Genomic DNA, 24,929 nt, shown 5'->3' with positions numbered 1-24,929 from the left:
GGATTATTCTAATATATAAACTTTTGCAGATCATCAGTCTAGGTCATTACAAACTGGATTAAAGTCATAGACGTTACACAATCTTCTATTTCAATGCGTTTATCATAAAAATGCCTTCTTTAAGGCACCTCATTGACCACTCGCATTGCTCATAATTATATAGAGCTTTGATACTTTTAGCAGTAGTTGCATTTAACCCTAAAAATGACTGTTCCTTCTACATTGCAGCAGCCTCTCAGTTGGAAAAGGCATATGCAGCTAACAAAACAAAACACACTGAAGTGGATGTGATATTGAGGCTTGCAGCTAGCAGATTTAGCCATTAGCTTCTCTTCTTTTAGCATGACATTGACAACGTAGTCTGTCGATATAGAGGACAACAGATACCCTCACTACACACGTTTACCTCTCTTTCTCTGTTTTTCTTGTCTTTTGCTCTTCTGTAACCTCTCTCTTCGTGCTTTTATCCTCATCCCTCTTTCTTTATCTTTTAATCTTTCTTTTGTTCTCTTTCTGTCTGTCTCTCTCTCCTCTTCTCATCCCTGACGTCAATGAGAAATTGGATGGTTTTTGATTATTACATGGCTGTCAGGCTTACTGCTATTAATTGAATTGAATCCCAGTCCATCTCCTCTACTTCTCCGTCCCTTTTTCCTCCCTCTGTCTCAAGCTCTTCTTGTCATTTCGTTTAAGTCTTACTTTCTGTATGACTTATTTTTATTCCTTTGGCTTTATTTTTCTTGCTTTCATTTTCTTCTTTCAGAGTTTAATGCCTTCTTGCTGGATGCATCATCTCTCTTGTTCTCATTTCTTTCTTTTTTCTCTCTTTGTTTTTCCTTTTCCTACACCTCTTTCTCGCTCATCTTCACCACGTGCTGGTTTCATTTTCATCCTTGTCATTCTTTCTCTAAAGACTTCTTTTCCCCCTTATTCTTTATCTACATGCGCTCTCTCTCTCTCTCTCTCTCTCTCTCTCTCTCTCTTTTTGTGTATCTTTCTGCCCCCCCCTCATTTCTCCCCTCCTGGCTCTCTCACTCCTTGAGCACTGTGATACTGTTGTCATGGTGACGCCCATCATTTTCTGGCATGAATGGAGGATACTTTATTGATGAGACGGCAAGGCAGAGGGAAAGAAAAGAAGAGTGATGGAGAGAAAGACAAAGACAGATGGAATAAGAGAGAGAAAAACCACTGGCAGGGAAAGTCAGAATGATATGGAAATGATCGTCCCCGCTGCTTACGATACAAAACATTTCCACCCTGTAATTTTCTCAGTACTAATGAGTTGAAGAGGATGTTGCGAGGCAAAACATACTGAATCTTCTTGAGGGGTTTGGGATATTCGGGGCTGCTGAAGAATGTCCCCCAAAACACTATTATTCATCACTCTCAGCGGGAGACAGCGGAAGGGAGATTCCTCTTATTAGGAAGCAATGAGCTGGCTTCAGCAGTGCCCCCAGTTGCCCATGTTTAATGATTTGTGCTCTGTAAACATGGCAGCATAATGAAATGTTTTGTTTTTTTTTTAATCTGTGAACATGAGCGTGGTGTTTTCTAAGGTTGGATGGACACCCTTATTAGCTTGTCATGGTGTGGTATTTGCACACAGCGCAGCCTGGCGATACTGTCTAAACCAGAAGGCGAGCTTGTTAGACACTTCTGATGTAGACGACACATCGAGAGGTTTGGCGCGGCAGAAAAGGCACAAGATTTCAGTTAAACGTTTTTAGGCTTTTAAATAACGCCTTTTGGGCCAGATTTTTTTTTTTTTTTTTAAACTGAGCTAATTTGTATTTTCAAATGCATGAATTTTGTAAACTTAAACAGTAGGTACTCTTATTAAGGCGGCAACATATTTTTATAGAGTTTAACACCTTTACAGTCAGTTATTCTGAAGGGATGGCATGCATTTCTAAGACACACACAGGAGTTAAACACTTTTCAGGGGGGCTTAGAGTATATGACATGAACTTGATCTTAGATCATTTGTGTTTGACTTCTGACTTTTTGGTCTGCAGTTCACCTGCTTTCAGAGACGATCCAGGGAGTTACAGCAACCGCCACAGGGGTCCAGTACCAGCAGTCCTGGCTTTGCATCCTGTAAGCAAAATATATGTGTGTGTGCGTACATGTGTGTGAGGGAGCCGAGAGAAAGAGTTGCATTTATAATAATGTGTTACAAGATGCTTTCTCTTATTACTCATTTATGCTTTTATGTAGCTATAAATTGATTATTTTTAACATTCACGCTCATTATCAACATAGATTATGTATTTTATGTTACATACTATTCACATTGAAAACAAGATTTTGATTTTAGCATATTACAGTAAGTGCTGAATACAGCTGCCGGGGTGTGGTGTCCTTCACAGAGAATGAAGTCACCCTACCTGTGTTGCAACACAGCCTTCTCTGCTCTGTCCTATGGTCGATTATCTGACTGAATGTGCAAGTTAGTAAATTACTTGCACTTACTTCCCTCCCTTTCAAATTGGTGGTCATCTCCACGCTCAAGAAGCAGAGAGCAATGGCAAAGTGCACTCTGTAGCATTCAGTCACTGCAGGTGGATATTTTTTTCTTCTCGTGTCATGTTAACAGGCTTCCTGGTGGTAAACGTAATGCAAAGGAAGGGATGACATCATCACCAAATCAAGTACAATGGAAATAATATATAATCTAGTTTAAAAATATATCCAGGGTCAGCTGTGCATAAATGTCAATAATACAAACGAGTAACAAATCAGGGGGAAAAAAGTGTAAACGAACAAACAGCGAAACACAGCAATGCACATGCTTCCGTGTGTGTGCTGCTTGTTACAATTAGGCAGTTAATATCCAATCATTCTCTGTTGCAGGTCTAAAAATGCTTAGCATATTCTGATTTTGCATCAAGATGCCAAGAGGAAAAGATCTAAGAGACTTTGAAAGTGTGTTCATTTTGGGGGGAACAGATGGCAGGAGTTTCAGTAACAAAGACTGTTCAGTTGGCTAGTGTTTTACTGGGACTAGTGACTCAAGTGACATTTGGATTTAGATCTGTGAAGAAGACATTAGTAAGGATGGAGGGAAGAAGTAACCTCAGGCGACTGAGACTAGGGTTGGAAGGTGAGAATTTAGTAAGGTAGGGATCTTGGGAACTGGGTTGCATTTTCACTGGTGTGGTTTGTATACTTTCCCCCTTTGAGGAAAGGGGGCAAGTAAAATAAACAGAAATGCAAAGTTTTGAGTGATACCCATCATATTATGATCAAACATTACCACATGGGAGTGCTGTCTTTGAGGATGATAAGCCAGGAGGGATCACTGAGTGGTTTTCTGAGCATGGAAATTATATTAATCTTTTAAAAAGCCTTTTTACACTGACCATGTATATCCAGAATGTTTAAATATACATGATGTGATATTTAAATATTATGTATGTATGTTCACATGCATTCCTATACTGTGGCTGAAGTGAATGCAAGCTCACCCGGCATATTTGAATATTGTCTAACTGTTGCTGTCAAGAAAGAGGTTAATCTATGGAAATGAAGGGCACTGACGGTGAAGTGAGGTGTTGACATTTATAAAACCTCCTTCTTTTCCCTCTGTGCTCCAGCTGCAACGTGAAGCATCTCCAGAAGCGTCATGTGTGCATCTCCCGCCTGGAGAGGCCACAAAACTGGGGGGAGAACTGCTGCGAGGTCCGCTATGTCATCCTGATATTGGCCCCTCTCAAAATGGTAACTAACCCACAGACATAGGGAATGATACATGAGATTTATGTCTTCAGTGGTTAGTTACTTGTTAATTAGCTCCTATTTCATTTATTCATTTTGATTATTTCATTTCATGCTTACTTGTAGCCCACTGTGATTTAACAAAATATTTTTCCTGGTAATTAAAAGTCTGTTTCATTGTTCCACTCTTGCAAAATCACTTATTGTGAGCTGCCTGTCAAGCTGTCCAATTAGGTTTAAAAATTATTCAAAGCAAATTCATTTTTGAATAAAATTATAAAATCGGTCATATCACCTATACAAATGTCTTTGTTTGTTTTTGTTTTTTTACAAAAAATGCACAGATTGGCTTTAAAGGATTTTCTGCTATTTAAATACAAAATGCAAAGCAGAAGAAACCACTAATCGACTATTATGTAATTATGTGTTACATAATTATAGCACCACAAATTAAGTATTGGTTAGGATGCATGATGTTTGGGGTCCATATGGTTGTTATTTGTGAAGATATTAAGCAGAAGTCTATCTATAATTATCTATAGATATATAGATTTATATATATCTGAAATACTGACAGTTATGATGTCAGAACTGCTAAATGGCCAAATGACTCCTGAACTGAAATCAGTTCGAGGGCCTCTCTGTATCTTGTGTGGACAAGCGTGCTGAACTTTTTGGGTCACTGTTGTATTTGGGATTGCTGTTTTTCTTCAGCTCTGAAGAGCTTCTAGAAAGAGCCACATATCCTGTAATATCCCTCCCTCCCATCAAAACCATGAACTCTTTCTCCTTCCCATCAACCCACTCATCCTTTGTCCTCCACTGCTTCATCCTCAGCTTTCGACTCGCATACACACACATCACTCCCTCCTTCAGTTGACTCTGATTGTTGCCCCAAACCAGGTGAAAACCCTCTACTTCCCAACCCCCATCCTGCTGGGAAGAAGAGAGATTTCATGCTTTCCTCACTTTTACTTTGGTATCCTCCCAACTATGCAATTTTCACCACTGGGTAGGTGGTCAGTCGAGGAAGAGGAAGCCTGGTTATCGGTTATGCTTCAGCTTGTTGCATTATGTTTTCTGTATATTTGCTTGTTTCTGTCTCTTTTCCCATGAACCCTCATTTATGTTTATTTCTTTCTGTAGTGCCTACAGCACCCTCCTTGCCAGTCTTATTGGCAGCAATCAGAACCACTAATGGTATTTTCAGAGACATTAATCTAAGCCCCAAGTAAACATAAAGCATTATTATGCCTTATTATCCTTGATGGTGACTGCTTCTCAGAGAAAAATCTTTGAAGGGGCATGATGGTAATGATGATAGAAATTCCTTTGGTTGGCAAATGTATGTGATCTAGCATGTGTAAGAATGGACCATTTCCATCAACCACCATTTAGAGAGCCGTCTAGAAACTGTTTCCCCCCCTTTTTTTCCTTCCTCTCTTTAACCAGACTGAATATGTTATGAAGACATGACCTTTGGTTAAAAAAAGTTCTGTTTTCATTAACTGTTAATCACATGCCTGAAAGCGCTTATCAACACATTCATGTAATGTTACCCTCAAAGAAACTCTAGCTTTTTGCCTGTCTGACATGCTGCCCTCTGAGTTTTATGTTGGCAGCAGGGTGCTCATCACTTTCTACAAGCACATTTTCCCAGTTGGCATGGGCAAACTATTGACCTTAAATACTTAAATACATTTTGCAATTAAAAAGTATTTCTTTGGTATGGAAAAAGTCTCTCCTTTGTAAAGGAGATTTTGAAGTTTTTATTTCCCCAGAGGCATTCAACTTGGATTCACAGCAGTTTCAGTAAAATCCAGTGGAGACTCCAGGTCACAGAGAAATGCATCCATAACACCTCTGCAGCTTGATCCCGTTCTCTGGTATCAATTCAAATATTTGGTATGTCCCAAACACAGTTTTAAAATAACCTAGTTAAAGACCGTATGCTCCCACCCCTCGCCCGCCTTTGCCTCTCTACTATTCACCTATATATTTTTTAAATCAGGCAGTTACACATGTAGTGACTGATTGGTATACAAACAACTGTACAGAACAAACACATGATCAGCAAAGAAGTGTAGGACTGGTTTGTGATTTAAATTTTGTATCACTTTGCATTTTTTTTTTAATAGAAAAGTACCAAGACGGCGATGGAGCTGGGTCGCACATTCGCCACCCTCTTCTCCGACATCTCCTTCAGGCAGAAGCTCCTGGAGACAAAGACACAGGAGGAGTTTAAGGAGGCTTTGGTGTTCCAGAGGCACCAGCTCACGGCAGCCAACCAGAAGCCAACGGCTCTGGGGAAGGAGGAGACTGACCCTCGCAGTCATAAACCCCTCAAGGTCAGCAAGGAAAATTTATGAGTGCGCGCGTGTGTGTCAGGGCTTGGCGATTAGACACGTTTCCGCACATTTTGTAGTGATGTGAAGGCATTACGAGTCATGCTTGGTGCCCTGAGATGGTGCCTGTGATTGGTTAGAACTTGTGATGATGTTATATTTGAGGTCTTCTTCCTTTTCTCTGTTTGCCTCATCCTCCCTTACCTTTCACTTATTTCTTGATCATCTCACATCTTTATGATTGTTTATAGAATGGATAACTGCGCACATACAGTACAGTTTTTTTTTCTCTTGTATTTCTTTCTTTCTCTCCCTTCGTCAACCTTCAGCACCATTTCCTCCTCCCCCTTCACTCCTCCTCTCCTCCTCGCTCGACTGGCTTGACTCTTCAATCTTTTCTCTCCCCCTAATCAATCAGCATCAACTCCTGCCAGGCCTCCTCAGTGGGTAAATGACCTTACATCTCTCACAGTCCTGTCAGAACTCCCCACGCCTTAGTTACACGTGCATGTGCTCGCCGGCACACACACACGTGCACACACACCTCCAGAGGGGCTCTGCTCAATGCCACGGACCGACGTCTCTTCCTAATGTTGCCACTGGCATGCCACAGCTCCTAGACATTTCCCCTTGTTTTTTTTGTTTGTTTTTTTTTATACAGCAAAGGATTTTGTTAGGTGTTTATCCCAGGGCTTGAAAGGCTCAGTGCCACTCAGAGACAGAGGGCTATATGGGGAAAGACAGATGGAGAGAAAGGGGAAAGAAGCGATGGGGGAGGGGGAGCAGGTGGAATAAAGAGGAAACGGAAAATGATAAAATAAGAAAGAAAATTACAGGAAAACAGCCAGCCCGCCTTCTCCTTGTTCCACATCCAAAATTGACACTGGACCACCCGCAACAGCAAACCACTTTCCGGTACTTTAAGAAAAAAGGTCAAATTGCTGCTGTGTTTTTATGTTTTTCCTTTCTGTTGCCTCACTCCATCAGAACGAATGGCAAACAGGTGGACGGTAATTCCTCTCTGAGACTTTTGTTTATCGAACTCAAGCCAAAAGCTGGTGATTGCAACCCCCTCACCCCACACACACGCCCACACACACACACAAACACACACATTGTTCCTTGCAATAATAAATAATTCCATGATGTATAGGGATTTAATGAATGAACAGTCATTGTTGAGCAAGCATGTGTAGCTAAAACTAGCCAGCTTGGAGAAAAAAAGTTGTTTACATGTGATGTAAATACCTTTGATCTGTCATAGACCATCCAAACTTTTTAAGAAGACAAATGAGGCCAGAATGATTTTCCTGGGAGCTTTTCCCACTCACCCACCCCCTATCGTCATCCGTTCCACTTCATTGCATAATACTATGTTCAACAAGAAAATGAAACACTGGGTAATTGGATAATTTGCTTAATAAGCTTAATCAGGGCTACACATTTACTCCCTGTCTGGTGTAACCTGAAAGCTCATCTTTTAAAATGAAACACTTCACGTCTCCTTTTAAATCACATGGCTCTTTATAACCATTCTCTTCCTGTCTTGTGTAAAATTATACTGAGTCTTCTCTCCGTCACCGATGCTGTCGTCTCTCTGTCTTTCCCAGTCATTTTCGGAGACACGGAGATCCTATTAAATGTATATCCAAATCCCGATATGCTGCTTTACTTGCTATGTTTTGGATTATATGATTTTTAAGAACTACGCCATTAATGGTCATGACTCAAATGATCTTTCAAAGATCCCCCAGTGGAATCACCAGTGTCTTAGCTGAATCATCAAATGTGCAACTTTTAATCTAAGTGTGTCATTGTCCACAATAAAACGAGGTTGCAGAGCTGGATACAGCCTTGGGGTTTTATTACTCTTCAAGGTCACCGTGGATAAGGCAGACTAAATTAGCAAAATGCCTAAAAGCAAAACAGAACCATATGCATCAAGAGGGACATAATTTAAGATTATGGGTTTAATTGAAAAGCTCATCTCCGTTTAGTTTCAGTTACTTTGGGGTGATGCCACCTATAGACAGGGACAATAATACTGGCAGAACGACGTAAATGCGCTACAGTGATCTTACTGTGCACCCAAATCCAGATTAGATAGAGAAAAAGCCACTCCATCAGTTTTGCTTCTTCATTAAAAACAGTATCTGGCCATTAGGTAACCAGATTTTAGTCGTTTGACCACAAATGTTAATCCTTCTAAAATCAACCCAGATAATATAAAGTTTTGCAGTCGATCTTTGTGGCTGCCATCTTGCTTGTGTTGTCTTTCTGAAAAATTCACCAACAGTGTTAATGCACCCCTGTGCCATCATCTTTTCTTACATGTCAGATACCAAAGATTCACCTAGTTGACATCGTAATCAGACTAGGATGGAAAAAAAAAAAGATTTCTACTTCTTGTGCTCCTTGACTGAGCCAAATTCTTATCATTGTTCTTCCTCAATAGTGGCGTCTCTGCAGCAGGTTTTCCTCTAAGCAGCTGATGCTGAGATGTAGCTGCTATTTGAACTCCTGGCACTAATCTGAGCTGCTGTTAATTGCTGCTTTCTAAAGCTGGTAACTCTAATGAACTTAAACTCTGCAGCAGGGAAACTCTTTGTCTTCCTTTCTCCGAGTGGTCTGTATAAGAGGCATCTTCATCTAAGTGTCTGATACTTTGAGTTGCAAAAAGGTACAGTTCTCATTGGAAAACATCCCAGCTCACATCATCATGAAGATACTGCCTCTAGTGTCGTCATCAAGCCATAGAGTGGCTTTTTCTTCTATAATGTGGAACATATTTTGGTTTGTTTAACATGATTTCATTTTATATCACAGCATTTATTCCTTTGCTCTTGTTCTACAGTGTGATACGTAATTCTCCTGTCTAAAGGTGGTGCAGGTGGGACTCCATCAGTGAGACTATTTCTCATTTTTAAAAAGTAATCTTTTGTCTTATCTTCACAGTGTAAAGATTTCTTCAAAGCTGGCCGGGGAATTTATGAGGACTTTTGCCGCAGGCTGCCTTTCTACCCCTCTGACTTCACAGATGGTAGGCTGGACCTGAACTTGTAGTGAAAATGAATCATCTTGCTTGTTATGGCACACTGTGGTACTTCTGGCAGCTCCTCATTTGTCTGTCACCCTTTGCCTCAGTTACATCTGTGCTGCATCTGTGTCACGTCTAGGGTCATCTCCTGCTAAAATGACTATCTCGGATGCCTTACTGCTCTCATATGTTTCCATATGTCCAGTATTATTAGAAGTCATCAGACACGAGACTTTCACACACGTTGCATACTATACATTCTCATTGCAAACACGTCAGGCTGGTGGTTTTATCGACTGAAGTCGCACTGCCGCCAAACATGAAAGAGCCTTTGTGCCTCAAGTCAAATAAATGTACATCTTTCTTCATGCTGAGTATTTTTTTAAATAAAGTGTTAGTTAATTAGTTGCTAGAATAGCTTGTGTACAAATATTTTAGATTAATCTGTGTCATTAAATGTTGCTTGTCTGTTGTAAAGAAAAGAAGACGGAGTAAAGAAGAGCAGAGTTTTCTAGGAGCATTCTCCTCTTCAGCTGTTTCCTTTCGGTCTTTCCTCGTGTCATATCACCCAAACACATTGACTGGGCAGTAACAAAATCAAGATATTTCTGTCTTGTGAGCGTCATCAGAGAATGATTATCTGATGAAGGTCACAGGACCAAAATTGTTGTGATCACATTAGAGCCCAATTAAAGTGTTTTATTCCAAAATGAGTTATCCATCATTTGGGTAACTGCTCTTGCAAAATGATGGATGACACGAAACCAAAACAAATGACTCATATTTTAAAAGGGCAGCAGGTAGCGTAATCCTCAGTAGAATAGTTTTACTGTATGAACTGGATGTTTATAGATGTAGAGGTACTGATGATGAACTGTGCTAATGTTCTTGCCGTTTTGAAATTAAAGTGTTGAGCCTCCTCCGCTCCATTATGAGGTGAATATGACTCATGTGTTTGTGTTTGTCTCCCCTCAGGTATAGTTGGCAGTAATAAAACCCTGCTGAAGTACATGACCACAGCCATCTTCCTCTACATTGCCATCCTCCTCCCTGCCATTGCTTTCGGCTCCCTCAATGATGAGAGCACACGTGGCGAGATTGGTATGAGCATGTATTTAAATCTAGAAACATGAATGCTTTTCTCAGACTGGGATTCTTGAGCAAATTTTTCCATTTCAGTATCAAGTGGTGGGTGTAAAAACAGCGATTTTATCAATTGTTTAGGAAAATAACTGTTGAAAAATGAAAGTTTAAAAATAAAAAGAAGAGTTTTAGTCAGAATTTAGAGTTCATCATAACACAAGAGCAGCATTAGTGAAGGTTACCAATGATCTTCTTTTGGTCTCTGTCATCTCTGTGCTTGTCCTGCTAGACCTCAATGCAAAACCACTGACCACAGTATTTTACTACATAGATACCATGGGTGCTGCAATGTTATGAATCATATCTATATGATAATCTCCATTTCATGTATATGGGGTATTTTCACACATGAAAATACTTTTTTACATCATAAGCAGTTCCTTTAGGCAGTATTATGAAACACAGTACACATTTTTTTTCTAATAATTTTAATGAAGTTTTAACAAAGAATGTCAAACAGTTCAGTACACACACAAAGCAATGAAAAGCCCACACGCACACACCCACAACAGACCTATGACATGGTTAGCAAATCCAGAATAATAAATAAAAAACTCGTAGTAATAATAATTGTTGTAATAGTGATGATAAACAGTTAAATGAAACAGGAAGACATAAAAGGGTGATTTTAACTGCTCCCATACCTTGCATGTCTTTTTAAGCTAACCATTCAGTACTCAGTACTTCAATTAAGCAAAATTCTTCTCTTCTAGAAGTGTTTTCCAGGCTTGAAGGTAGATGGTCTAAAATCAGTGACGAGACCCTCAAAAATTGTTTTTCATTTCTTTTTATAGTAGAATGTAATCTTTCATGTGGGAGACTATTAAAGATTTCCTGATACCCGATGGTAACACTTTGATTCTGCTGTGTGCACGATACTTTCTGGCAATTAGAAGAAGCTTCTCTAATTTTCAATAAATACATGTAACTCTCTAGAGGACAGGCCTAAGAGGAAAATAACATGTTTATTCATTTTAGTTTCAAAAATTTTAAATATTCTATAGAAATTTTTGTCCATAGTGGGCAAACCAGTGTTTTCAAATTATTAAACTCTGCCTCTCGCTCTCTCTCTCTCGTCTGTAGTGTATTTTGTTCTTTCTCCCTTCTTCTTCTCTTTCCTCCACCCCAAACTGGTTGCGGCAGATGGCTGCCCCTCCTGTCCGGTTCTGTCAGAGGTTTCATCCTGTTAAAAGGGAGTTTCTCCTTCCCACTTTCGCCAATTCTTTTCTCATATTGGGTTTGGCTAATTGTTGTGGTTTGACCTCTAGTATTTTAGGGCATTTACCCAACAATGTAAAATGCCATGAGGTGGCTGTTGTGAATTTGAGCTAAAACAATAAAATTAATTCGATTGAAAATAATCTTCCTTTTGTGCAAAATATGTAGAGAACATAAACAGCCAATCACTTTGATAAATGTAATTTTGAAATTTCCAGTAGTTAAAAGTTTTAAAGCAAACAAAAACAGTTCCTTATTTCCATATTTGACAGGCAATGAGCAAATAATAGCACTTGTTTGAAATTCACAATGCCCAGTTTTCACTTTTTTAGCTCAGAAAAATTAGATTTAGCTACTTTTTTTTACCTTCTAGCTGATAACGTGGCTAATGAATGCACTGAGATTAAATAGTAACACATTAGTGTGCAAAAATCTTGATTTGTGCCCCTTATTTCTTTATATTTGGCTAGGAAAATTGGAAAAACTTACAGTAATTTATTGAAACGTGCAGACATACGTGGAAATACAGAATAGACTCGATGGTGCCAATTTATAACACCACTTTTTTTTTTTTTTAAAAATCACAAGAAAATTTGGCTCCTTGAGAGAAAAATCTAAACAAACGAGTAGTGGCTCAAGACTGTTGCACAATACTGTTGGATAAGACCAGAAAGGGCTAATTTTGGTCTCTGTACATAGTGCCAAAATCTAGTAGTAATTCTCCTTTATTCATTGTGGTATATGAGTAAGCACTTTCCTTAATAAGTATGCTTACTGTTCTTTTTTCTCTTGTATGTTTGACCTTCACTTTTTTTCTGAGCTTAACACATATATATTGTGAGCTGATGATTGTTCAAAAGTACCTAATGCAAGTTTCAGGTGACCATACACGTAGTAAAACAGTGAAACATTGAAACCTCTTTTTTGGAAAATATTCACATAATTATGTACTCAATGGGGGTGGAAAAGGCATCACGTTAGGTGTTTTATTTTAAAAAAGAAAAGGAAAAAATATACATATTATTTCCAAAGTTAACTTATCTGGAAAATGAATATGTAACTTACTTCAGCTTCAAAAGAACCCTAGCAGTCACTCATGCACATTAATCAGAGCTTCACGCTGTGTGTTCTCTGTGTGTCATCTCTCTCCAGATGTTCGGAAGACCATCATTGGCCAGAGTATCGGCGGGGTCATCTACTCGTTGTTTGCCGGCTCTCCTCTAGTCATCCCTCTAACCACAGCTCCCCTCGCCATTTTCATCAGCGGTAGGCTTCCCCACTTTCATTCAGCTCATCTCAATCAAGATGCACTTATCTTTTCACAGTTTCTGCTGACAGCCACTTAGAATAGAAGGCTGGGAGTGGGTGGAGTACTAAGAAGATTACGTCAAAAATCAAGAAAAAGAAGCACCCAACCATGTCGAGCACCAGCCAAAAACTCTCGTGTCCTCATCTGTTCTTGCTTTTACCAGAAAGCGGTACCACTAGAGTAATTAAGCTGTTAGCTCACACATGTGCCCTTAATGAGTGTTCCTGGTGCAGTCAAGCAAAAAGCACAAATCTTCAAAAACTTGTGTTTCTTTTTTTCAAGAATGAGGAGCAGAACTTTATTTTTTTTATTTTTTGCGCACTGTGGTTATGTAATGATTGGTTCCAGGGGCCTGCAGGTCAGGAGAGTCGCTCATCGCATTCACAAACATGTAAACTTTAGGTTCAGTTCAGAGAGAGACAGCGCATAAACTGTTACATGGTTTTTACCCAACAGCGATGTTTTGTTGGTTGGAATTTAAACGATCTTGACGGCTGGAAGCTGCAGTATCAGGCCGTGATGAGGAAAAGCAGCAACTCCGATGCCAAGATGTAGTTTTAATACCAAGGCTGTTTGTTAGGTTTGTGGTGTGATGATCTTTGAAGTAAATGGGTTAGAACTGTGCTATGCACATTCTCATGGGCATAATTATAGCACATTTCCAGCAGCCTGTCTGAGCAGAACAATGGCTTGTTTGTAAAGCTGTAACTCATCTGCGTACAAATCTGCTCAAGATTACAACTAAATTGTTATGGTTTTAACAAACCTATTACAGTTCTTTTTGTCCTTTCATGTTTGAATGAATTTAATTTTTTTCCAGTCGTTGTTTATGTGTCTGTGCTTGTGTGTGTACAAGTCAGTCTTTGCTGGTAGAGACATCTGTAATGAACTTCTATTGTAACATTTTTCTCACTATCACAAATTTAGCATAGCAATTGTGTTACTTAGTTTCATAATGTGTATTTATTATATGCGGTTTATTTGTCTGTCTGTTTACTTGTGCACATGTGCAACTGGAACACAGTGATCCGAGGAATCTGTGACGACTACAACCTGGATTTCCCAGCTTTCTACGCCTGCATTGGGTTGTGGAACTGCCTCTTTCTCATCCTGGGAGGAATCTTCAATGTCAGTCTGCTCATGAAGCTCTTCAAAAGGTATCCTTCATATTCCTGATTTTATAAGTCCAATTTTTTAATCACTTTGAGTTTCCTTTTATTTTGGTTGCTTTCTCTCATATAGAAAAATGTTTTAAATGTGTTTGTAACAACAGAAAAGTATTTGGGACAGCAGGATGTTTTTAAAGAATGCACACAGTCAATGTTTGAAATGTGTTATTATTATTATTAGATTCTAGTATCCGTTTACTTATTTTAAAGGGAGTTTATATTTACTGTACAGGCATGTGTGGCATAACATTGCAATCAGTGCAACTTTGGTTAAGTTGAAAAAAGTATGTGTTACACAGTTTGAGTAAATTTGGGACACAGTGTTTTTTTGTTTTGTTTCTTTCTTTGGTTCACAGATTGGGAAATATCTTGCATTGAAATTTCCATAAATAAGAGTCCATAATTTCGGTTAATAAATGTATTTATACTCAAATTCTGCCAGACCAGCATGCATTCAAACACCCACCAGCTGTAATGCACTTCCCACTCGGTACTTCCAACTCTCGTTATGGGACTAGCAGTAATTTGCTGTTCGACTGGTTTTATGATACTGACCTGTAAATCCTGCTACTGTGTTATCTTAGGAACCGCATCCATTTAGTTGGTGATGCATTATAGTTGTATTTTATTGCAAAGTTGGTGTCATAGTGCCAGTATATCAGCTAATGGAGATTATAAAATGAATTACTCTGTATGTATTTATCACAGAGTGTATTATACAGGCAGTGAAATTAACTTCATGTTGGCCAGAGATTAAAGTAATTTCCATGGAGGGTTATTCTTCATTATTGGTCAGTGTCAGACTTAAATGGACTTCCTGAGTATTCCTGAGCTTCCATTTGAAGTATTTACAAGCTCTAATGTGGAACCTTAAGGTTAAATGACAATGCTGAGAGTGTGTTCTGTGTTGAAATAAATATTTAACTTATGAATTTATAACATTAACAGTGTTAGCGACATTCCTGTCTTGCCTTTAGACAATGCTTCTTTGTGTCACAGTCGAGCTCTGTGACGTGTTCCTCTTGACTGTAGTAGTCGGTGCATTTTCTATGGAAGGAGGTTCAAAGGAGCCGTCAAACAGCCCTTTTATTTAAGCACAGAGCTCTCTGAAATCCCGGGTTAACAAAGAAACTTGGTGACCACAGCTGGTAACCACAGCTGTGCCACCTATGATCTCTAATTGGACTAATGCAGCTAGTACAAGAAAACCTTATGTACCCTAAAAACACAAGAGTGCAGAAAAATATCAATTATAAGAAAACAGTAATGCACACTTTGTTCTGAAAACATGTCTGTTAATTCATTAATCTTCATTTCCTTCTGATGTGTTTTTTTTATTATAGTTTTCCTTTTTTATATATATATGTGTAATTATGTTAGTTTTTACCGTCTTACAACGGTCTTAATTGTCACTTGTGTAATGTGTTTAGGTCAACAGAGGAGGTCATTGCCCTGTTCATTTCCATTGCATTTGTGGTTGATGCTGTGAAAGGCACAGTCAAAAGTAAGTTCATGAAACACACAAGAAATATCTTTTTTTTTCTGTGAGTTGTTTACACGTTGCCTTTCTGTGGTGAAAATCAAATCAATGTAGTCGGCTAACTCAACACGCCTGCTGTCAAATCTGCCGCAAGCTCGTGTCTGATGTTGATTTCTAAGCCCCGAAAGATAAAGAAGATAAAAGCCTTCACTACCACATACATACACATTATTATCTGTAAGTGAATTTTGAGATTATAATTTAAGTGGGCAGCTGAGAGTCATAAGATCTCTTCAACTAATCATTTAGTCCTTTTAATTAAAAACTGTCAAATAGTTTCTTCCAGTGTTTGTATATTCCTTCTGCAGTCCTCTGCACCTCTTAAAATCTAATACTTAAGGAGGAACAAACCGTGTTTATTGTGATAGTGAAGCCAGATAGAATTTTTTCATAATAACAGCTAAAGACTTATATTTAATACCCTGACAGCAAAACATAAAAGACCAAAAGACACAGTCACCTGCCAAATGACTTACTAGTGAACCATGGGTAATATAAAAATATGATCTTAATTAGTAAATTTAGATAAACAAGCATATGTTTGGCCAAGAGTTGAGAAATATTACCTTTTAAAATAGTAGGGAGACAGAAATACCACGCGAGGTCATTTGTTACTGTTGTGGGTCAGCAGATTGAGAGGCTTCAGAAATTAATCAGTCCAGATTTTGAACCCCATCTGCAGCTATATTATACCACCCCAGCTTTTATGGCCCCATATCATAAATATTTTACACAATTTAATTTCACAAAAATGAGATGACGATAGCTGAATGTAATTTATTTTGAATGCAGTGTTCTCCTGTTTTGTAGATTGCCAGTGCAGTAGTTCAATTTTCAGAAACCATTTGTAAAATACGCTCCGAGCTCATATGCCATTACCATAACATTAACCTATGCTATTTTGTTGACACTGTTCCTCCAAAATATTTTCCACTAACACAAATGAATACAGTTTGGGGCTGAATCTAGTCACCTGCACAACCTCGCCTAGCCTGTAACTTTATCCCTGTTTGATGAAAAGACCTGTGGAGGGAGCTAGTCATCTCATACACTCTTCCTCAAAAGTGACGTTAGAAGGTATTATGTCACACCCATTATGAAATTCATAGAGACAAAGTTGTGCATTCATTCTAAGTCACAATGGCAGAAAAAGCACCATCTCCACTGAGTTTAAAATCCCAGCCTTTAGCCACACATTACAGTTGGTGAGCTATTTATTCTGCAGTCCTTACATGGATGCAAAGACTGATTTCAGCAAACTAGGCAGATTTTGGTAAAGCTGTTGTAGATAATGCATTCTGTGCTGTTTCCCATCATTTCACCACTAATCCAGACTCGGCCTATTCTGCTAAGTTTGATTAGTTTAGATTATCACTAAGGTTACTGGTTCATTTAGTGGTTGGAAAGAGAACACTGGCATCAAACACCCAAACGTACAAGAAAAATAGCACCTTGAGTGAGTATTTTACAGCCTGGTTGATGGGCATTCAGTGTAGAGACATAACTCAGATGAGATTTATCTCACTTTCAAAGTTTTGTCCCCAGCAATACTGACAGTCACTCTCACGTGTCTCTTCATGAAAGATTTAAGCATTATTAAAAGTCTGTGTTTCTTTGCCTTTTCTGTGTTGACTGCAACATGAACAATGCAACCTGAGCATGATGGACATTTTTTGTAGTTTTGGTAAGGTTATATACAAAGCTTTCTTTCAAGATTTTCCTGTTGATAGGAATCCAATCAATTTTTTTTTTTTAAGGATTATAAATATGTCAGTTGTAAGTTTTGGATTTCATTTGAGATCTGTGATATTGCGTCATTTACTATACCAGACTTTGGCAGCATACTTGTTGTTATTGTCTGTTCATTGTATCTCTGATGGTTCACATGGAATCTGTTGACACTAACGATGCATTTTATAGCCAGTGTTGGCAAGGTTACTTTGAAAATGTATTCTACTACAGATTACAGAATACATGCCCAAATGTAGTTTGTAATGTATTCCGTTAAGTTACTCAATGTGAGTAACGTATTCTGAATACTTTGGATTACTTGATATATTGTCATGCTTTTTACAACTATATGAATGTACTATTACTGTACTATTGCTAACATTGTTAGCTGGTGTTAGCTGAGGTTAGTTCATGGACCGCAGACTGTTAGACTTAATGGATAGCATTAACAACCTGCTAGCAGCAAAATTATCTTGTGCAGTTCTGAAAGCAATATCAACTCGATTTTTAAATCTTAATATAAAATGAGTAACAGTAGGGTGGACATTAGGTAAGACTGCACTTTTTGCAGTGATCTCGTATAGAAGACTATTTCTGTATCTGAATATTTGCAGCTACCAGATTGTAATGCAGCCTTCATTAATAGTAATAAATCACACAGCAATAGTACATCGACGATACTGAAGTAGCACATAACCCAGGTAGCTACCACAACTAAAACAAGGTAGTTTTTAAAAACGAACTGACTTCCAGATGGTTGCTGATAAACAGAGTTTGCATTGCACGGTCAGATTTCGCCCATCCCTTTCTTCTTTAAATGTGAAGTGGTGACGGAATTTCCAAGTAAGAAACGCATTCCTGCCCGTGCACTGCTGGCTCTGTTGTGCTGGCTCCGGGTCCATTGTGTAACTGACGCCACCAACATTAACAGGACGCTTACATTAGAGCCTCTTTTGTTTGAGTTTCCGGCAGTGCGTGGTATTACAAAAATTAGGGAGGGGATAGAGAGGGCATAGCCTAAAATATGAAACAAGAAAAGACAGCCTTGTAATACATTTATTTCAACAAAGTAATTGTATTCTAATTATCACCTATTTAAGCGGTAACTGTAACGGAATACAGTTACTCATATTTTGTATTTTAAATACGTGACGCCGGAACATGTATTTCGTTACTCCCCAACACTGTTTATAGCTAAACACTGTGAATGTGATTTCAGTCTTTCATAGGTACTACCACGCTCCAACACTGGCCAACAGAAGCATAGGGGACTTTCCTCAAGGTGGAGACCTGCTGGGGGGAAACAGGAGTGAGGTGGTCGCGGGGTTTGCACTTACTGAATCCTTCATCCAGTGCAGTCGAGAGAGACCTGTCCTCTGCCTCCTGCTGATGCTCGGGACATTATGGATGGGCTATACTCTCTACCAGTTCAAAAGGAGGTATGTGCAGCACTGCAGTGCTGCAGCACTCTTAAGATAAATCATTGGAGAAGTTTAAATTGTGTTTGGATGGGAGCACTGCCTGCTAGCATGAATACCGCTGAGTAGGGCCTTGACTCTAAAGGAGTGACAGAGCTTACAGGAACTTTCCAGACAGCTCTTACAAAGCTCACTTTTCAGTCGAAGCTTCTGTTCCAGCCTGTGATTTAATAAGCATTAATATTCTACTTCTGATTGCTCCCAGTAATCAAATCAACCTCAAAGCTCGATTCAATTGTGTAAGCAAAAGGCGGACCAAGGTACTTAAGCAGTGTCAGGATTGCAGCCATTGTCCTTGTCTTGTCCACAGTAATTGTATTCCTCTATTATTTGTCTCTCCCTCCTCACTCCCTTCTCCTTTCTCCCTCTCTCTCTTCAAGTCCGTTCCTGCATGCCAAAGTGAGGGAGGTGCTGTCGGACTGTGCCCTGCCAATCTCAGTGCTCATGTTCTCCTTCATCGGCTCCTACATTTTCAGTGACATTGAACGTCAGTATCATTTATTGCTTGGTAGTGTTAGTATCATTTATTTATTGCAGTTATAGAGTGCATTTGAGATGTTCATTATAAATAATACTATGCAGTCTAATATAGTGTGTTTCTTATTTTAAAACTGTTTTAAAACTAAAAATGTTTGAAACATTTGACCACATGCAGCACTTTTTTCACCCTAGTTCTAACACTTTTATTTTGGAGAAGGGGGTGTGACTATGGCCTGTACCAGTAAATTCGAGTCATTGACACAGGTGGAGGAAAACGTATCTTGCAATTCTCACACATGCAAAGCGATAGAGGTTCATTGTCTTGGTCAAGGATGTTACCGTGAGTAGTCAAGAACTACACCATCAATTGTCTGTGTGATTAATGGAAGATTTGCAGTATAGCTCCACAGCTATATAATGTCCATTTCATTCAAAAGAGACCCCAAAATAAAGAAACTGTCTGAAAACTGTCCCTAATACTTGGTTAGTGGTTAGTTAGTTTTCTCTTTTCTCAGTAATTTTGTATTTATTAAACCTTGTATATGTTTTTTCTATTTAGTAAGGGAAGATTCATGTTCTTAAAACTCTTTTTTTTCAGGAACCTTGAATGCCCACACAAATTCCATTTCAAATTACTAATAATCATGTGATAAAGTGAGTGTTCACAGGACTCTATGCAATTCTGTAAAAATCTAAGTACACCCCATGATTCACTGGCTTTTAGAACCACCTTCAACAGCAATAACTTGAAATAATTGTTTACTTTGACTTTGTCAGTCTCTCGCGCTGTTGTGGAAAAGTTTTGGCTCAGTCTTCTTTATAGGGCTGTTTCACTTCATTGAGGTTTGTAGGCAGCTCTCTTCAAGTCTCACTATAGCGTTTCAGTCAGGTTGTTTCAGGGGCCATTGAAATACTTTGGGTGAAAAAGAAAAGAATCATTCTGTTGTAGATTTGCTGGTATTGTTGAGATGACCGGTGTAATGTCCAATGAATCTGTTTGGCCAAGTTTTAGCCGGCAGACAGAGAGCCGCATATTTAACATAAGGATACAGTCCACTACAGAGTTCATGGCTGACTCAGTAACTATAAACTGCCGAGGTCTAGTGACTGCAAAACAAGCCCGAATCATCAGCACTCTGTCACCATACTTGACAGTTGGTAGGACATATTTGTCCTGATACATTGTGGTTTTTGCCAAAACAGGCGCCGTGCATTATGCTTAAGCTGTGCTACCATGCTCTTTTTAGAAACAAGAGCTTTCATTCTTTTTTGTACTTGTACTGTAATTAACTTTAATATTTAACATGGCTAATGGAGCCCTGAAGAGTCTGCAGTGTAGCTGTTTTGTTTTAATAGTATCTCTGCAGTCTTGCAGTCTGACCTTGGGGTGAATTTGCTGGGAGGGCCACTCATGGGAGGATTGTTGCATTATGTTAACAAACACATGAATACCCCAGACCTGCAAACTGTCGAAACTTGTGCTTTTAGAGAGGAGCTCGCACATGCGGATGATCAATAATCAAGTGCATGTGATTTGCAGCACCATGCTACTACTTATCCTCTTAATTCCTATGAAGGCCCGTGAAAACTTTATTTATCTCTATAGTCTGTCACAGCATTTTAATAAAAGATAACTAAAACATTAAATAGTTTCTTGAGTACATCTATAAATATATATTTTAATAATTTACTCTTGAGAGCTTTTATGAGTGTCTTGTTTGTCAGGGATACCCATTTAACATTTTTAAACAATTATGAAATAAAATTGTTGAAGCAACCTAAGTGTAAACAAAGTGATTGCTCAATCTCTTACTTTGTGACATACTGTGGTATTGTTTGAGCTCCATTTAAGGATTTTGAAGATATCCTAAACTGCTGAAGGGCACAAACTTACAACCTTTTTATTTCCAAAACATGTTTTCTAACTGCGAGGCCCCTCTTATTTAACGCCTTTATTGTCTTTTTATGTTCCCCAATCAAGGCGCAGGCCAAAACACGTTGGAGATTTTCAATTTTTATCCTCTATTGTTTAGCATCATTTTGTGTCCCCATTCATTGTTGCCAAGGCAGCAGCTGTTCTCTAGAGGTCGACATAGAAACAAAGAGATCAGTGCCAAACCCTCATATGAATTTAAATATAAGTGCTTTACCTCCAGAGACAATAAGTCATAAGATAATAGAGCCATTATTGTATTGTCATTCCTTCCTAAATTTAACCAACTGCACTTAATTCAACCGCATTTGACAGGAGAGTGTGCCAAATAAGATGTTCAGCATTTGAAAAAAAAATCCAGCCTCTCTTATGATTATTGGTGTGAAAAAAACATGAGTCATTACAAGAGTTTAAGAGACTGTCGTGTTTGTAATGATGGAATGTGATGAGATAGGAGTAATGCTAATGAATTTTACACAGCTCTTTTCTTAAGAATATGCTTAATGAATTTCAGTACATTCACACATACAAGAATCTCGTTAGAAGCAGATGTTTCTCACGTCACAGGCTAAAGTTAAATACGAGTTATGATGGAGGTTTAAGGCATCATTTTGTTATATAAAGTTAAACTCGTGGTTGTTATTTTTTTTGCTTTGTTTTCTTCCTTTGAAACAGTTCCAGTGTTTAAAGTTCATAACCGGCCCATCTTCAACGTGGCACCATTTGAGCGGCTGTCGCCCATGAACGTTGTCAGCGCCATGGGACTCGGCTTCCTCCTGGCCCTCCTCATCTTCATCGACCAGAACATTGTTGTTTCGCTGACGAACGCACCAGAAAACAGGTAAATCCTTATGTGCTGAGCAGACGTTGGACATCTAAGAGATATGACTGCAAAACTCTCTTCACTGAAAATAGCTTAACAACACCAAGGGGAAACTTGAGTTGATTCTAGTATTTGCTTAGCACTCTTCCTGTGACCATTCAGAATGCTGTCAGACTTTTAGAGATCCACTCCTCCACTTTGGAATTTGCTTCAACCGGATATTTTCCAGTCTGTTAGGGAGGGTGGAAGAACTGAGCCAGAAATTTGACATCTGAGTCAAATTGTCACAGTCAGAGAGCTCTGAAGAAGCCTCAGAGCCAAAACACAATGTGAGCTTTTACCCAGTTCTTCTAAATCTGCATTGGATGGGCCAATTTAGAGCCATCAACCATCTAGCAGCCCTACAGTGAAAACCTATAATGATGGAATTTCTGGCATTGGCTTGTACATTTGTTGGACAGAGATTAATTGGATCTAAATGTCTGCTCCAAATATGGAAGAATTCCCCAGAGGGCAGATATCCACTAGTCCTCAAAATTCAGAAAAAAAATTAAAGATGTCTAAAAATGGGACTCACTGTGAGATGAAAAAGAGTGGTAAACAGAATTCACTTTGTTTATACCTCATGTTTTCCTTCATATGTCATTAATAAAAGAGTCCCAAACAGCTGAAACTATTTCTCCTGCAGCTTTGTTCTTTGTATTATTTTATCCGGTCCATTCCTTTATTTGCTTTACATCTTTTTTGAAGCATTTGAACTTTTTCCCCCACCCGCACAGATATTTGACTGCATCAGTCGTGTTAGTTTAAAAATTATGACAACATGTTGAAATTGAATAAAGACTTTACAGGCTCTCAGCATGATCCCGACTTACAAAGTTATATATATATGGTTGTTTAGTGGATATAAATGAAAATAAAGCTAAAGGCTTCTTCACCAGTAAAATCCTCTGTCACTTAGATTTATGCTTGATGACCTAAAGTTTCCTATGCACTGTAATTTACAGTATGAGGCGGTGCCAATGTCATATGCAAGGGCACGGAGCAGGAGGCACAACTAGTGATCAGTGTGTTCATATTTCTTTACAAAACTGCTGCTGTCTGCCTTCAGGCAGCATATTTACAGTTTTAGGCTACCCAAAGAAACACACACACACACACACACACACACACACACACACACACACACACACACACACACACACACACACACACACACACACACACACACACACACACACACACACACACACACACAGAGAGAGTCCCCCTCATACCACCTCAGAGATAATGCATTGCAGTGATCCCTCACTAACAGGAGCATTAAAAAAAAGTTTGGTGGCATCAAAAAGGTCGCAGCCTTGTTTTTGTGTAACATTACTGTAATGTCATGCTCAGCTTATGATGTCATCATCAGTGACATATTGGTTTGTGCTTTTCTTTCTGTAAAAAAGAAAAAAGAACGAATCTACAAAAATGTACAGGATTTTTTCTTTTATGTTTAATGGGAAAAAGTTAGTGAAACGTGAGTGAGGTTTGTCGAAGGGCATCACTGACCTTAGGAGAAAGATGCCCTTTTTGGTTTTAGCAGAAGTGTACTGGTAGTTGTAGAGTGTACAGGCAGACTACTGTCACGTGGACTTCTAAAAATTTGTGTATGGCAGTTTTCTTGTGCGTGCCTTTAAACCTATTTATATAACTTATGGTAAATGTACTCTATTACTTTCTTACATTTGTATGTAATTTGTCCCTTTATGGTTTTAGAGGCAGCTTTAACCTGTTTTTGTGCTGCATTATGTTGTTGACTGTAATGGTTGCATTGCTCCTCAGATTGCTGAAGGGTACTGCATATCACTGGGACCTGATGCTCTCTGGGCTCATTAACATCCTAATGTCAGTGCTGGGGTTGCCCTGGATGCATGCCGCCTTCCCCCACTCCACCCTCCATGTGCGCCAGCTGGCTTTTGTGGAGCAGCGCGTCGAGGGGGGGCACCTCTACGAGACGTGAGTTACCCACCCTCTCACTTCCAGTGCTAATCAGATTCTTAATTAAAGCTCGTCTTCAGAGCGTGTGGCGACTGTAATTTTGAGTTGTATCCGAGCTACTGTATCCTGTTCTTCCCTGATTGCGCGATTACTATGTAACTAAAGATTTTCCCTCCGGGTGGAAGAGGTGAGGGAGTTTTTAATAGATGAGAGGATTATGTTCATCAGTCTGGCCACACAGATATGTGCAAAATTACAGTTTGCATATATTCGGGATTAAGAAAGTAGTTGAGTATGATTAATGGAGACTAGGGGGGACAGTCTTATATAAGTTCAGAAGATTTAATTAGAGATATAAGCTGGAGAAAAGTGTGCAATTTTAGGAATTTTGAAAGTGTGTATATGTCTGGAAAATTCCTAGGAAATTTTGAATATTAGTATCACTGACTGTTTATGAACAGCTGTTTTCCAATATTTTTGAAGGTGTACTAAAAGTATTTTTATTGCATCTTTATTAGGAGGTGCTTACTAGTCCTGAACGGGTGACATTAAATTAAAAAGACTCAAGAATAAGATAAACACAAAGTAAAATAAATAAAAATTACACGAGAAAAATGTGAGGTTTCAGCTCCACAGGTTGAGAGTCCTGATGAGGTCATTCCAAGGTCACAGATGCAATCCCTCATGTTGCATGCATAGGAAGTAAAATATGTATATGATGATATAACAACCTTTTTTTCAACATCAGTGTCTAGAGTCTGAATTAACAACTCCAATAAAAAGGGATTTCATCATCATTTGGACAGCCAACCTGAAATGTTGGGAAATTTATTATTTTCTTAAAATGATGGTGAGGTCCATTTTCAACTTCAGAAAACATATATAATTGTGCAGGTTCTTCTCCAAAAACAGTTCAGCCTTCATCAGGCCACTAAACTTTTTCCCAGAGCATCGTGTTGCTTATTGACAGGTGTGCATGATTTTTTTTTTTTCCCCTCTTCTGCGGTGTCCTGCTAT

General features: G+C 38.8%; 1 protein-coding gene across 4 annotated transcripts in view; it reads left to right on the top strand.

The window, feature by feature from the left end:
• Nucleotides 1-24,929, top strand: part of slc4a11 (solute carrier family 4 member 11) — a 105,263-nt gene that overhangs the window by 71,503 nt on the left and 8,831 nt on the right. For all 4 annotated transcript variants that reach the window (XR_005609413.1, XR_005609414.1, XM_031750953.2 and 1 more), the window contains exons 6-17: nucleotides 2,019-2,100; nucleotides 3,600-3,723; nucleotides 5,859-6,068; nucleotides 9,021-9,105; nucleotides 10,078-10,203; nucleotides 12,616-12,729; nucleotides 13,797-13,929; nucleotides 15,372-15,445; nucleotides 18,432-18,651; nucleotides 19,071-19,177; nucleotides 21,779-21,944; nucleotides 23,757-23,930. Coding sequence is in view for 2 of the 4 variants with exons in the window: in XM_031750953.2 (XP_031606813.1) it covers nucleotides 2,019-2,100; nucleotides 3,600-3,723; nucleotides 5,859-6,068; nucleotides 9,021-9,105; nucleotides 10,078-10,203; nucleotides 12,616-12,729; nucleotides 13,797-13,929; nucleotides 15,372-15,445; nucleotides 18,432-18,651; nucleotides 19,071-19,177; nucleotides 21,779-21,944; nucleotides 23,757-23,930 (1,615 nt within the window). In the remaining 2 variants the exon portion in view is untranslated. The remainder of the gene's footprint in view (nucleotides 1-2,018; nucleotides 2,101-3,599; nucleotides 3,724-5,858; nucleotides 6,069-9,020; nucleotides 9,106-10,077; nucleotides 10,204-12,615; nucleotides 12,730-13,796; nucleotides 13,930-15,371; nucleotides 15,446-18,431; nucleotides 18,652-19,070; nucleotides 19,178-21,778; nucleotides 21,945-23,756; nucleotides 23,931-24,929) is intronic.

This window comes from Oreochromis aureus, linkage group 19 (genome assembly GCF_013358895.1).
Source record: "Oreochromis aureus strain Israel breed Guangdong linkage group 19, ZZ_aureus, whole genome shotgun sequence".
NCBI classification, from domain to species: Eukaryota; Metazoa; Chordata; class Actinopteri; order Cichliformes; family Cichlidae; genus Oreochromis; species Oreochromis aureus.
This window is presented reverse-complemented; position numbering and strand designations above follow the sequence as displayed.